This window comes from Toxotes jaculatrix, chromosome 20, assembly GCF_017976425.1.
Source record: "Toxotes jaculatrix isolate fToxJac2 chromosome 20, fToxJac2.pri, whole genome shotgun sequence".
Taxonomy (NCBI): Eukaryota; Metazoa; Chordata; class Actinopteri; family Toxotidae; genus Toxotes; species Toxotes jaculatrix.
This window is the reverse complement of record NC_054413.1, coordinates 5,017,574-5,032,595: the sequence shown is the minus strand read 5'-3', so window position 1 is coordinate 5,032,595 and position 15,022 is coordinate 5,017,574. Positions and strand designations below refer to the sequence as shown.

The 15,022-nt window shown below is 42.0% G+C and overlaps 1 protein-coding gene across 1 annotated transcript; it reads right to left on the bottom strand.

The window, feature by feature from the left end:
* Positions 1–222: 222 nt before the first annotated feature.
* Positions 223–8,726, bottom strand: prpf4bb (pre-mRNA processing factor 4Bb). The gene is made up of 16 exons (XM_041066135.1): positions 8,644–8,726; positions 7,081–7,159; positions 5,762–6,894; positions 5,280–5,453; positions 4,969–5,127; positions 4,645–4,726; positions 4,343–4,544; positions 3,430–3,503; positions 3,172–3,262; positions 2,851–2,998; positions 2,561–2,698; positions 2,289–2,442; positions 2,087–2,201; positions 1,844–1,995; positions 1,624–1,710; positions 223–1,473 (listed from the first exon to the last, which is right to left on the bottom strand). Exons 1-16 carry the CDS (start codon positions 8,700–8,702, stop codon positions 1,270–1,272), a joined length of 3,051 nt encoding a protein of 1,016 aa, XP_040922069.1. The 5' UTR covers positions 8,703–8,726; the 3' UTR covers positions 223–1,269.
* Positions 8,727–15,022: the final 6,296 nt, after the last annotated feature.

Genomic DNA, 15,022 nt, shown 5'->3' with positions numbered 1-15,022 from the left:
CGTTTTTACTTTTGATGCTCTGAGGCTGCAGCCCCCTCAGTCAAACACCCCCCCCCCCCCCCAAAAAAAAATCTACCACCTTTCCCTTCTCCCTTGCAATATTCAGACTACACTGACTGGGGTACAAGGATCTTATCCAGGGTATGTTAAAAGCATATGCATATGTTCACTTCCATGATGCCAGCATTTTGGGGGATAAAATGAAAGAAAGGGGTTTTGGTATACAATAGGAAACATTTTATTACTAAAAAAAAGTTGTCTTATATTGAAGGTGCTCTTTCAGCAGCGTTTCCACAACTATTCTTTATTGAAATCACAAGATTGTTTTTTAACCACTTAATGGAAAAAAACAGAACAAAAAAAAAGCAAATTTAATCATACATGAAATGACATTAACTATGGACTATTTACAACAGTGGGACAGGAGGGACACAGGTGTGGCTTCAATAGGCCAGCATTGTTTGGTGTTTTAACACACTAGGCTCATACAGGAGGCACTTGAATGTGAGAGCCTTAAGAGCCAGGACCTAGCCAGAGTGCTGGAGGGAGAGGAAGGTAAAAAAAAAACATGGAAATGTCCAGCAACAGAAAACAATGACTACCTGCTTTGAAAATAATAAAAATCTTGTTCAAGGAGTACATAATATGCATCTATTCCTTCAAGGCCTCAAGGCCTGGAAACTTGGTTAGGGGAGGGGGGAGAAGTGGGTTTGGGGGGGGGTGGCTGTCACATGTGGGACACTGATGCACATACAGAGCGTTTACACAGGCCTGCACCACAGAAATCTAGAGCACAAAGGGTGCACATTCAAAAGCATGCATCGCCCCACAATGAGCAATGTGGTTAAAAAAAAGAATGATGTATTTAGATGTCTGCAACTACGACAAAACTCAACTGTCTGCTGCTCGAGATTGTTAATGCAATAGACATACAGTATTTACAGGAATTATATTTTTCTTTTAAACATCTGTCACTCCAATGCCAGTTAAATAAAAAAAAAAAAAAAAGTCCATAACTGCATTGCCAGGTATGAGGGGAAGTTTACAATGATAGATTGCAAAATCAAGAATGGCTACCATTTCAATGACCTATTTACAATAAAACACAATTATGTATCCATAAACAAAATAATGTTGAGGAAGAACACAAATCCATGACATTCTGAATAGAAGTCTGTGGGTTGGCTGCCTCGCTGCAGAGTTCCTGTCAGAGCTGGTTTAGTGGTTGGTTCTCAGTCTGCTCTGGGAGTGTGTGTGGCGTTCGCAGTGTTAAATCTTCTCCTGGATAAAGGGATGCTGCAGAGCCTGGTTGATACTGATGCGTTTGGCTGGGTCCAGCATCAGGGTGCCATCCAGCAGGTCCTTCAGCTGCATTACCTTCTTTCTCTGGTCCTCAGGCAGTCGCTGGCCTCCTATCATGTCCGCCAGCAGGTCTTTGGTGGGGTTGATGGTGCTCATCACCGTCACCTTCTCCTGATGGTGCAGAGATACGGGGAAATGAAAGGAGATGCAAGTCAAACTTGACACAATGATTATACTGTGTTACCTGACCCTTTTAGGCTTGTTATAAAAATTGCAGGACATGTTGAATCCTTCATCAGTGTAGAAGTCAGAACATCTTACCCTTTCTGTTACTTTGTCTACTTCAATGTACAGGAAGTTCAAATTCTGATCGAAGTGCTGGTCTTTGAACAAGCCTTTACGGATCATCTGAGGAAAGAAAACCACATTGTTGCATCAGTCATAACTTCTTGAACACTGCATGGAACTGCAACACGTCTCACCTCATCCAGGAAAGGCAAACAACAGCAGAAGGAACTGAAATTAAATGATGTAATTTTACCTTGTTTGGCATCTTGCCCTTGAGGTCCATAGCTAGTTTGATCATGTGATTGTTGGAAGATCCAGGAAACAGGATTTTGCCAGTGTAAAGCTCGTATAAAGTGCAGCCGACGGACCACATGTCAATCCCATAGTCATACGGCTTTCCTATGACTGAGACGGAGAGACATTGTGAGCAAGGCCCAGTCTTGAATGCAACTTATTAACAGCGAGATCAGAGATTTAGACAAATACTGCCACTCACTGATTTCTGGGGCTCTGTAAAATCTGCTGACCAGGTATGGTGTGATGTCATTGTCAGCAACGTGGGACGCAGAACCAAAGTCACACAGCTTCAAAATGGTCTTTGACTCGTTCACCTTGTAAGGATGGACACAAACAAGTCAGTACCATTTTCATCATTCCAGGATCTATCTCGATTTCAGGAGCGAGAATTCAGATCGTACCAGGATATTGTCTGGCTTGATGTCAGCGTGGAGGATGTTGCATCGTTTGAGCAGCTTGAGGGCCAAGAAGAGCTGCTGGCTGTAGGAGCGCACCGCCTTGATATGGAGCCCAACATCTTTACCATACTTCTTCAGCACCTCTCGCAAATTCATACTACAGAGTACAGAACGCAGTAAGTCATTAACAAGCGAGACTATCGTAAAAAACGCTACAAGCGACAGCTGCTGCAGAAATTATGAGAAGAAAGAAGCAGTGTTTCCTTTCTCAGTACCTGAGAGGCTCAAATACCAGACAAAGATGCTGCTTGTGGTAGAAGTGCCTGAAAAGGCGAAGGCAGTGAAACTTGTCGTCGGGATCGGCGTCATTCAGCTTCTTGAGGAATTCCAGCTCTTTCAAACCGGTCTTCTGCCTGTTCACCAAAAATTCATATATGTTGTTCATCAATGCAAATCCAAGCAGACATTCATACGATTCACGCTGCAAAGAGTACTGTTTTTTAAGTATCTGTATTTGGTGTATACGTATTTGTCATTCTTGTGAAAATGTTCTTGGTTCACTCACATGAGCTCGTTGTTTCGGATGATCTTGACTGCCACCTCCTGGCCGGCCCTCGCAGTGTCCCTGGCCCTGATCACGTTGCTGAACACACCTTGGCCAGTGTAGCCATAAACATCATAGCGCTTGTCCAGTGTCTCCCCGATGTTCACCCCTAAATGTCCAAAAAAACAACCACACAGGTAAGTAAATTTGTTAAAGGCAGGGTGGCTGATTAAAATATAGAAAATGTGATAAAGTCCACTCAAGACTGACACTCAAGTATGTTGCCATGACATTAAACAATCATTCAATCCAAAATCTAAGGATAACAAAGGGAGGACTTACGGTAGTAACCCTCAGCATCAGTCCAGTTGTCCCTGAGGTTGGGGTTCTCCTTGAAATCCTTTCCTACACCTGCTGCTCTCATCCTGGCACTCTGCAGAAAGAGCACAAAAATCAAGTCAGTGGCTCAGTGCTGTTTCCTGTTATTTTGTGCTTTTCTGAAACTTAAGACCAGGCCAGTAAAATAGATACTACAGTGCAGAGGAACATTATAAGAGCAATGTTCAGATGCCTTACAGAATTAAATTTTTGAATACTCACATCAAAGTCAGCAGCAAACATGTCATCTGACTCTGTAAACATGTCAGGGGCTGAAGGCTTCTTTGGATTGGCTCCTGAAACGAAAGAACAACAATAAAACACCACATGATGGGTTTCTGGTTGTCCACTGTGTTGTAAAACAGAATATCTGGAACATGTGTTTGATTCACATACTCTGCAGAGATCAAAACATGCTGCAGGTGGCAGAGACACCCAGGCTTTGGATTACAAGCCAGCAACTGAATGAACACATGACAGAAAGAAACAAAATTAAAATCCCTGCATCACACAACTCTGCATTTCTCACACAAATCATGCCACTTAATGTTTTGGTTTTCTGTACACTGGTGTCTTTTGGCCAGTCACGAAAATGCCAGATTGCTCGTAACTGCAGGGAAGTACCAACATTAATGCACATTTATGGTTCAATGAATTTAAAGGCAGGTTAAAAGTGCTACCAATCAGCTATCACTTTTATAGATTCCTTCATCATGACAGAACTGCTGAAAAATTGCCATTTTGCTTCCTGTCAAAATCTGAGAACAGACTGTCCAAAGTGATCCCTGATAGAGCTTTCAGCTGTTCAGCTTCTGATCTCCTGTTCACAGCACCATGATGAAGGGGAGCAGATGCAGTGACACATATATTTTCTAAAGCCTTTGAAATGTGGCTGATGTGAATGGGTGAAGCTGGAGGAGGGATAGCGCATAATATTCTGTAGTTACCTGGGTCAAGCTAACCCCATCCTGCCAAAGGCAGCATATATGGAACCTGTTTTGCGCTTGGCCTATTCCTGTTCTAGTTTTCAGACCAAACCAATGTTTCAGATGAAATCACCTTCATATGTTCTTGCTCTGTTCATTCAGTTGGCCTTGTATGCCAACAAACATAATAGTCCTGACAAGGACATTACCGTCTTTCTCCTGGGCGATGAGGTTGTGCTTGGCTTTGATGTTGGCCTCAAAGGTGTTGAGGTTCTCGCGTTCATACTCCTTGACATCTGCGGCTACTCGCTCCAGGATGTCATCGGGTGAGGGTGAACGGCTGCGTGTGCTGCTCTGGGGGCTGCTGGGCTCTGACACCATGTTGGTGTCTTCATTCACAACCTTGTATTTCTGTACAGTGGCAGCAACAGTTAGACCATAAGAATGCATCTCATTCTTTTAGCTTGACCAATATTGGACTGCATGACAGATTTGGTAAGTGTGCACAGACCTGCACAATAGCCATGCGCTGCTGGCGGCGCTGTTCGATGAGAGCTTCTTCATCTATCTCCTCTCCATCAAAGTCTTCCAGCCTGCGAACACATGCACAGGCTTTCAAAAACGTGACAAGTTCACAGTTTCCTGTTGATGGAATCAGTGAACCATGATACTGTAGTGCTGATACATTAACATTATCAGTCACGCAATTGAGCTTAATCCACTTTTAGTGAGCTGGGTAGCAGCAGGACTATAAAAGGACACATAAAATACTTGTGATCTTTGCAGATCATACTCGTGATCTGCACTGGAATTAAAAATATCTTCTTTTACTCACACTTCTTCCTCTGAGGATTCCTGGTCTACCTTCATGCCCTCTGAGAGGCTTCCCTTGAACTTGTCTTCATCTCTGCTGCGCCGCCTTCTCCTCTCCCGATCGCGGGACATTGAGCGACGGTATTGTCTGAGCCTACCATACCTGTCTCTCTCCCCAGACCTGTAAGGTTCAGACGTCAAGGAGGGACAGTTCATTACCTCATAAAAATATCACAGTACAACTGAGAGACACTGACTGCAGGTAAAGTTCCAGAGACAAATGCTAACAGTGAACTGATTATAAAAAGTCAAAATTTGCCGTTTTGTCATTACCTGTGTCTCAGTGGAGACCTGCTCCGCCTGCGAGGGGAGGAGCGGGAGCGTCGTCGTGGTGATGGGGACCTCCGTCTCAGAGGTGAGCGACTCATCCTACGGCGAGAGGATGATCTGGGACTGTTGTCTCGTGATCTGTCTCTGCCTGGCCCGACATCTGTCCGCAGGCGCTTCCTGAACATCAGACGGGTGGACAGACAGGCTGAACTGGACATTCCACATAGTCGTTTCAATAAAACAATGCAGATGAACTAAGACAGACAGTCAGTGAAATGCTGCATGTTTCTCTTTTTAAATTGTCTATTTTTATTTTTTAATTGAACTGTCTTGAAATGAACTGTCAAATATTTGATGTCTGTACATCTTTTAGAATCAGTCAGACTATTATTCATTTGTGTTGCATTACAGGCCAACTCCTCTGTCCCAATCAACTTTCATTACCATGAGAAGTTATGCAAGTCAAAACAGCTCTGTTCACCAACCTCAGTGGTGAGTCCTGCCTGTCAGCATCCCTCCTCCTGGCATCTGGTGAGCGACTGCGGCCTCTCCTGGGGGAAGACCTTGTTCTGGATGGAGAGTGGCTCTGTTTTGAGGTCCGGTCTGCGGCACTAGCCGAGGGGTGGCGGGAATCTCTGTGGCGAGGAGAAGCACTGCGTTTCCTTGCAGGGCTGTGAGGTCCTCTTCTATGAGGGGAGCGGTTCTCTTTCCCTGACGATGCGTCCTTGGATGGAGACTTGGCTGGCCGCTTGTCTCTGTCAGTGTCAGACCGACTTGGTCGCTCTCGTCCAGGTGATCTGGACCGTCGGGTTGCTCTTTCCTGGTTTGGTCTGTCGTCCCGCTGTGGAGAGGAACGTTTTTCAGAGCGGCTGCTTTTCTGCTCTCCTCTCCAGGAGGGAGAGTTGGACTTCCTTCTCTCCTTGGACCTATCAGTGCTGTCTGAACGCTTTCTCTCTTTTGACTTGCTCCTGCCACGGCCTCTGTCCTTAACACTTGTGTCCTTGGTGCTTTTGGTCACCTTATCCTGCTTAGTCTCCTTAGCAGGTCTGTCTGCAGATTTACTTCGACTACGACGCTTGGAGCTTGACTTACTGCCCTCTGTTGAGTCCCGTCTCGATTTCCCACTTTTTCCCCCTCTGGGAGATATGGGTTTACCTGAGCTGCCCTTTTGACGCTGTTCTCCATTCCTTACCCTGGCATCTCCATCCTCTTCCGATCCAGAGTTATAACCCTGAAGGATCAAGCCCATGCCGGACTGAACCTTGCCCTCCATCAACTGGCTGTCCAGCTCAGCTTTGATCATGGCCCTCTGTTTCTCCAAATCCTCCAGCAAGGCCCGATCATCCAGACTTGGATTTCCAGAGGAGGGAGAAGATTCAACTTTTCTATGACTGGAGGAGCCAAAGAGGCCAGCACCAGATGGGGAGGAGCCCTCTTTGCGTTTGTGTTTCCTATGTTTATGACGATGTTTGCGTTTGCGGTCCTTGTCCTCATCAAAGGCATGTTTGTGTTTTTTGTGCTTACTGCGATGCTTGTGTTTTTTCCTCTTGTGTTTACCACTGCTGCTGTGATGTTTGGACCCCTCCTCTGTCTTCTCACCATTAGTTTCCGCCTCCTCCTAGGATGAGACAAATTATCAGCTTGACATTTGATTCAGGTGTCAGATCATCTCCTATTCAAAATTTTACATGTTGTGAACAGTCATATTTTTTCTTCAGTTTTATAGATTTAATCTAATGTACAGTTTAAATAATGATCATCATATCAGTGAAGATATTTAGGCTTGTAGTTGTCCACCCCCTACCTCTTCCTCCTCTTCTTCCTCTGACATATCTCCACTGTCCTCATTTCCACTTCTTTCATGGCTTTCCAGATCTTGCTTCCTGTTTAACAGAAAATAGCATTCAGTTTACTTTGATATAAAACAAACAGCAAATAATCACACTGAAAGAAACCTGTAAACACAGAATATTTGCTCTTTCTCGTTTGAAAAATGACTAAAACAGTCAATTATCAAAATGGTTACCGATGATTGATTGTTGATTCATTGAGTAATGATTGCAGTTATAATTAAGAAATAAAACGACTGAGTAGCTCAGTAATTACTTATGCAATTTCTCAAGCAAAAACACTGGGCTAGCTGCTTCCACTTTCTCAAATGTTAGAACACCTTTAATATCCCCATTTTTGACTGTAATTGTAAATGCATCATCTTTGGGCTGTTAGTTGGACAAAACAAGACATTTTAAGATATCACCTCAGCCTTTGAAAAATAGAGATGTTAATGATTGTTAGCTGCAGCCCCACACTGCACTGATGCCTTTACTGCAGCCCTAGCACACACCGAGGACATGGAGCTTACAGAGAAGCTTTCTCTTGTTGTGCCTCCTCCAACACCAGTAACCATTAGCAACCAGGGCGCCAATGACTTTGGTATCCTTAAAAAAACCCATCCCCAACTTTCAGTGCTGTGGTGAAATCCAACTTTTATCTTGCAGTGTTTAGTAATGAGACCACTTAAATTTGAAAATAAAAAAAATCTGTAGATTTTTAAATTGTATTTTGAGTTCGTGAAAACGCCGCCGTAACGACTGTTTTCTTCCAGCATTTAACTAACTGGCAGACATCGTGCAAGTGTGTTGTGAAGTTATTTCACTGCTTGCATTGCGCACATTTCAGCACGTTTATAAGAGTTAGTGGAGTTGAAGCCATCACCCAGAAGGCAGCATGTGGATGACCGCAAATACAAGTAAGTAACATTAGGTAAACCCTGGTTACGTAATGTACTCAATTTAGCTGGAAACTGCAGAAACATTAGCACTAAGGGGAAAGATAATAGTTGAAATTTCGGAGATGGAAATCTGTTTATTACTGTGGCAACGACATTTGCCACCATGTGTACTTCACTCGTTTCGCTCGACCGCCAAGACGATTTTCACTCATTAGCTCGGATATGCTAACCGCTCTTAGCAAACTTAGAGCTAACAAGCTACATCCTAGGGTAGCTTCTAACCATGATAACTTAAGTTTCAGGGTCGTTGCTCGCTACCAAACACCACCGTCTCGCTGCATGTGGCCTGGCACGTATATTACAGAAGAACATGCTCAACAATTGAGTGGTGGCAAATAAGTGCTATGCGTTAACTGAAACTTAACGCTAGGTGAGCTACAGAACATTAGCTGGTTGGCTAAGAACGTTAGCCGGCCGTTAGCATGTAATTTAGCTAGCCCCGGCAACAACGTGAACCCGCTGCTCAGTCTAGCCTCCGCACATCTAACTAACAACACAACTCCCCATTGATTTCGGATCAGGAAGGAGCTTAAACCTTATTACTACGAACGTCTTATTTTAAATTAAATCACTTACACGTGTTCGTTGCCATTATTCATTCTTCTGGACGTGATGTCCATCTCAACGTCGGCCATTTTCCTCAGCTGAGGGGCCTTTTCTTTTTCGATTATTTTGACCGGAGAAGTCCCACAATATCAAAACACTGACGTGCCCTCTGTTGTGCTGGCGGTGCACTGCAGTACAGAATTGTACACTGAAATTAGTCTGTTTGTCCACCAGGGTGTACACTCGTATTATACTTGTAATTAACGTTTTCAGGCCAGAACATGCTGTTATTACATCGTCATACATTAAGGAGGCACTATTAGAAGTAACCAAGAAGGAAGCGATGGGGACAGTTGCAACACTTTCTGCATTTTGTTGAATTGCTCTGAGATTATTTGCACTTGACTAACAAAAATGTAATATATTAAACTCATATGTGTGAGCTACCTCATTAAAATATGTCTAGATATGATAATAAACTCCAAGTATGCACTGGAAGAGAAAAAGCCAAGTGTTGTAGTTGACCCCATGTCTGGGGATTTAGGAATATGGTACATTTCAACAAAATTATCCTCAGCTGTGAAAAAAACAAAATAATACACAGTCCCAGACTTCTGGATATAGAGTTTAAGCATTAGAATTAGAAAGTACACATAAACTCTATGGTGTTCAAATCTTACTGGAGATGTCACAGAGTTCCTCTGCAAGCATACAGTGCTGGTAGGAGCCTTGGGTGCAGTCTTTGAGAGACAGCCAAATAGGCTACAGAAAAGAAACTGAAATAACAAAGAGTAGGCTCAAGGAGGCCGCTTAGTTTTCCACGGGATACCACAGGATGGCCCAGGTCAATCAGTGGATCATGTGGTTGAGGGCCCCTCATGCACCACAGGGTGCACTTGGGGGTTGTGAACCTCAGTGTGCACCTTTGGTATGCTCAACAAAAATGTCAGATGAATGCTTGATTTAAATGCTCTCTTCTCCAGTGCAGCATTGTAACAGCAAGACCAGCAGCTCACTAGGGGAGAAATGTCCACTAAGAAAGAATGTATTCTAAGGCATCTAAGGATTTTATAATCCCTTAAGACGCAGTATTTGTTGGTGTTTTAAAAAGTATAATGTGTAATAGCAGATGAATAGCAGATATTTTAATCCTGCCTGATTTTTAAGGAATTAATGTTGCATCACATGCAATATGTATAAGCAGGTAAAGGTACTGCCATTAAACATTCCTGTTGCCTTAAGTATAGACAACTTAACTGTAACTTGAATTGTTTGGATGTTATTTGAATTTGTTGATACTGCATTGTTGCTTCCTAATCATATGAAATTTAATAAGAGAACAAACCTAATGTTTAGCTATGGAAAATATCTTGAGTTTTTATTTGCTCTATATTTATAGTAAGATAAGTAATTCTTCTTAGAAAAGAAACAAACTTTCTTTTCTAACTTTCTTTCTGTCGTTACGGCGATTGTGTGTTGCTTCATGTAACGTTTAAAACAGACAGATATATGGCAAAGAGTTGCAAAACATGTAAAAAGTAAGCGGCAGCTTCTAACACAGCTCATCACTTGACATTCAAGGATGCAGAAGGATTCAGGGGGTGGTTATTATCCACGCTTGACAGTTTTATATGTTGCAGTAAATCGCGTTATTGTGAGGCACCTGCGGTTGCTTATTCACAGCAATGTGAAAGTAATGGAGGCGTAGATATAGCAGCATTAATGTTGATATTCTGGCAGATGGGACAGCTGATGACTGTCCTGCAGGTGTTATTATTATCATCATGTGTTTTGTTGGCATCTTGCTTGGTGTAGGCTAGCCAAAAAAACAAAAAACAAAACTTTGATTCTGTTTCAGATTATAGAACAATTTATATAAAAAAGTCTAAAAGTTTAATGAGACTTCAGTTTTTGCAGGAGCCCCTTTGAAAAAAATAAACAGTACACACAGAGGCCTTTCTGCTGTGCTGTGCCTCTCGGATTTATAAGGTAAAGTTGCAAGCTGGAGGTCTCCCCACAGATTAAAGTGTCGGTCATGGAGACATTAGGTATTCCATTAGCTGAGACCTCTGTCCCAGTGTGCCCAGTAAATCAAGAAGCATTACGGTATGCCGTGAGTGTTGTCTGCTGCTGTGCAGTCTAGAGAAGAGACAGTCTGAATGTGTGTCATACAGATAATGATTTAAAATGTTGTGTGATCTTTTTGTAAAGATGAAGATTAGACTCCAATGAGTGTCCAGTGTGTCTCACTGTATGTTTTACCTGTATTAACTTGGTCAATAAAAGGCAATACATTCCTTCAAACATAGTACTTTAAATCAGTCTGTTCTGCAAGTTGTAAACCTTAAAGCAGCAGTCTGTCATTTTGGGAAAAACACGTATTCACTTTCTTGCTGAGAGTTACACGAGTAGATAAATACCATTCTCATGTCTGTCTCTTGAACACAAAACTGGAGCCAAGTTTAGCATAAAAACTGGAAGCAGGGATAACAGCTAGCCTAGACTGAAGTCTTGTTGTGAGCTTGCCAGGCAACTAGTCGAGACTCCAGGAAGTCACTGCTCCCAACCAAGAAAGAGTCTGGGACATAAACCCTGTAAAACCAAAAATGTTTGTGTTTTGTAGAGAATGAGGTATGATGTTAATTAATAAGCTCTGATTAACATGTTATACCAAACTCTTGGGTTGTTTTGTATATTTCATTTACTGTAAGTAGCATCATCTGGCTTAAAGTGCTGGATCAAGAACATATTTGTATGTACACATATGGCCATTCAGATTTGAGGACACATTCACAGAACCACCTGCACAGATTTCTTGTTGACCCAACCTCTCAGATCTGAGTTATGGCTTTTGTAGTTTTCCATAGTGAAGAAATAAAGCAAACAGGTCTAACTTTACTCTGAGGGCCTATGCTCTCCAAGCTTCACCGGAGACACAAAAAGGATGGAGCCATAAAACATAAGGTCCAGCAGATGCTCAGTGAAGACAACCACAGTCCATTACAGAGCCTGTTAAAAACACTCAAGCAGTTTGCTAACCCAGTGTCACCCCAGACCCCTCACTCTTCAGTGGGTTTTGTCCTCTGGTATGGACAAAGACAGAGTTATGACTCAGAAGGACTTCCTCCGAGTGAAGCTGACAATGCTTCTGAATAAAAAGGGAACGCCTGCATCCATCAGCGCAGATGTTCTTTACTCTCTCACAGATGTGTACATCTTTATGCTTTTCTTTCTTTTCTGCTCCTTTCAGAACAGTTTTGCTTTATGTGCCTCTGATGTTTGGTTCTCAGAGGGAACAAGGGCTGGCTTAGGATTTACAAGGGTAAAGAAGTGGGTTTGGAAATGTGCCCTAAGTATATGGCCTTGTCAGGGAGTGAAATTTATGTATGCTTCTAGGGAAGGGATGAGGAAGCAGGTTTACATTGTCATGGCTTGTGAGCAACTGGAGCAGAGTGACTTTGAAACTGGGGGTGATTTCACTGGAGATTTTGATAAAGAAATTTCCCCTGAATTCTGGTCCATCATTCGGAGCTTGATTAGAGACATCTATGTTAACACCATCCCTGCAGGTCCAGGGTGTGGCTGTTCAGAGATTGGCACTGAGGGAATGACAAATTAGAAAACAGGAGTTGTAGAAGATGTAATTTTCCTCCTTTCAGCTGCATAATTAAATATGGGCGTACAAGTTTACTTGGGTGATAATCAAGGCCCCAAATGTTAGCCTTGAAAGCTGCGCTGTAGGTCCACCTCCCAGGTTACAAGATAAACAACGTAAACAGCCCAGGTTACATGACCATAAATAATAAACATATTTGCAGCTGCAGTTTAGTTTTAAGGAAATGCAATTTCACTGTTTCTTGGCTCCAGCTTCATATTTAACGGACAGATATGACAGTGGTCCCAATCTTTGTTTAACTATCGGTAAGAGAGCAAATAAGCATATTTCCCCAAATGCAAAAGTTTTCATTTAAGTCTTAAATGTTGTGAGGTCTCAGATGTTGTAAATTAAAAACCCTCATCCTTATGCCATAAGTCACATGCTCCTAAACTTAAGTTGTATGCAATTCTTGATCCTGAGCTAATCCTGAATTAATGTTCACCTAAAGCCAAATCGAAATTCTTCTTTTAAACCTAAACCCAATTGCTAATCCCAAATTAGTCACTTAAAAGTATGGAGCGAATATGGAGATTTTTCCATATCTTTCCATCCTGTGAGGACATTTGAACACAAACAAACAAACAAACTGTTTATCTGGTGAAACAAGTCTTTTATTTCACAAACCAACTCTTAACATTTCCTCTTGCTCTCTTACTTTTCCCTAACAGAGTTTGGCATTGCCGCTGTTGAAATGAGAGACAAATGTGTTTAGAATTCTGCATGAGAAGGGGCTTTAAGGATGAGTGGGCAAAAGTCTGTTTTTCCATTTAAAGTTTACTCTTTCAGAGGAATTACACTGGAATGAGGTACTGAGGCAGAATGTGCTGACTCTGCAAATGTGGCCAAACCTCAGATTGAAGCCCTGCTCAGAACGGACAGATCCTATTATTACACGAGGGGAAAATGGGTTTTCTGATAACACTTAGACAGTTGCTCCATGTAACATAATCATTCTCTAATCATTCATCCTTAAAATGAAATATGCAGCATAGAGCATCTCCACGTTAGGAAAAAAAGGCTGAACCATAGTGTGAGACCTCTTACTAACCTTAACAAATGTATTATTTCACAATAAGACATGCTTCATTGTTCTGATTATCGGACATTTAATCTACTACAACCATGGGATTGACTTTTAAAAATTTTTTTTTAGATAAATGTCTCAACAATGATTGTATGGACTGCCTTTTGATTCTCTCTCTGGAAACATCACTTCTTTGACTCAGCATTTTAAGAGTAACCAAACCCCAAATGTGCACCACACGCTATCTAATAATGGCTGGGTTTTGTGTGAGTAAAGGCAAGCTGAAAGCAGATGGACAGCTAAGTTTGAGGTCTTTTTTTTTTTAGGATGATTCACCTTCTGCAAAAGGTTTGTGTAACATAGCATCTCTCACCTCAACCGCTACATGACAGTTCAACATTAAATGTCGGTCTGAGCTGCTTTATTATTACAGTGCATCACAGCAATTTTCTTCCCGCTCTGTAATTTCTGCTTTTGTAATGATACGGGTTAATATACGAAGGAGCTCTTATGTAATATTATTCAGTTCTTGCTGTAAACAACCACTGAGATGAGTGATCTTGTAATCTGGCATTCATGCATTGCTCCATAACATTTGTAATGTTTCCCTTTAGTAGGACATTTTCCATATTCATACACTCAGCTGTCGTTAAGCACAATGGGGAGTCAAGTGCCACAAAACTGAATGTGGAAACATTAATTTAACTACTACAAAATTATACTGAAAGCCTGTTTGAAACTAATGTTTTGTATCTGCAATTCACTTCAGCCATTTCTCTCACATGATAGCGCCGTCTCATGGTTTTCATTCTCTGAGGGGTGGATGTTCCCAAAATGAAGGTCCACTGTAGTGTATATAAAAAACACCCTCAGTAAGAGGTTTACATTTCAAGACAACTTGAAAATTGAAACAACAGAACTGAAAATTACAGGGAAATGACAAGTGAAATGCACAGTGAAATGTTATCTGTAGTTGACAACGTGGAACTTCCAGAGAAGCAGGAATCCGTCACTGAGCCCACATTGCCAGAATATTTCCTTTTCTGTACTGTGGCAGCATCTTTTCTGTGCAGACAGCAGCTATGTTGGCAACGAGGAGCTAGGAAACAGCTGAATATAAAACTCTCAAATATTAACAAAATCTCTTTGGACAGTTTAAACACGGCACATTGAAACTTTACATTTTCCTGACTGGCTGTGTTTCCTTATTCTGAGCTCTTACTTTCGCTATAGTTAGACTGCAACACTCACTAAGGTACAATAGCAAGTTCAAAAGGGGCATGAAGGCAGACTTTAGCTCCTACCATCTGCTCTGTCTCATAAAATGTAATGTGCCCATCAGAGCTAGAGCGCTCTCTCTGATCACAACGGTGCCATTTTCAGTTTTCTGCACATACTTTCATTCATACAACCACATACATACCAGTACATGCATGCATTTGTGTGCTTGTACAGTCAGCAGTGTTTGACAGTTTGCATTTACTTGCAGTTAACATGATATTTCCTGTACCGTATTGTTATGAATTGCTTTTACCAGAACTATTTGCAGACAGTCTTGTCCCACAGTGCAGTGGTTAATTACAGCTTAATCGACATTACTTGACTGGGCCATGGCTTCCTGTAAAGCTCATTTATTGGTCGCTGCCTCTCCACTCAGTGAAACATTAGTGTGCTGCTCAATGGAGCAAATCTGCTCCTTTTTTGGTCACCCTGATAGGAGACAAATA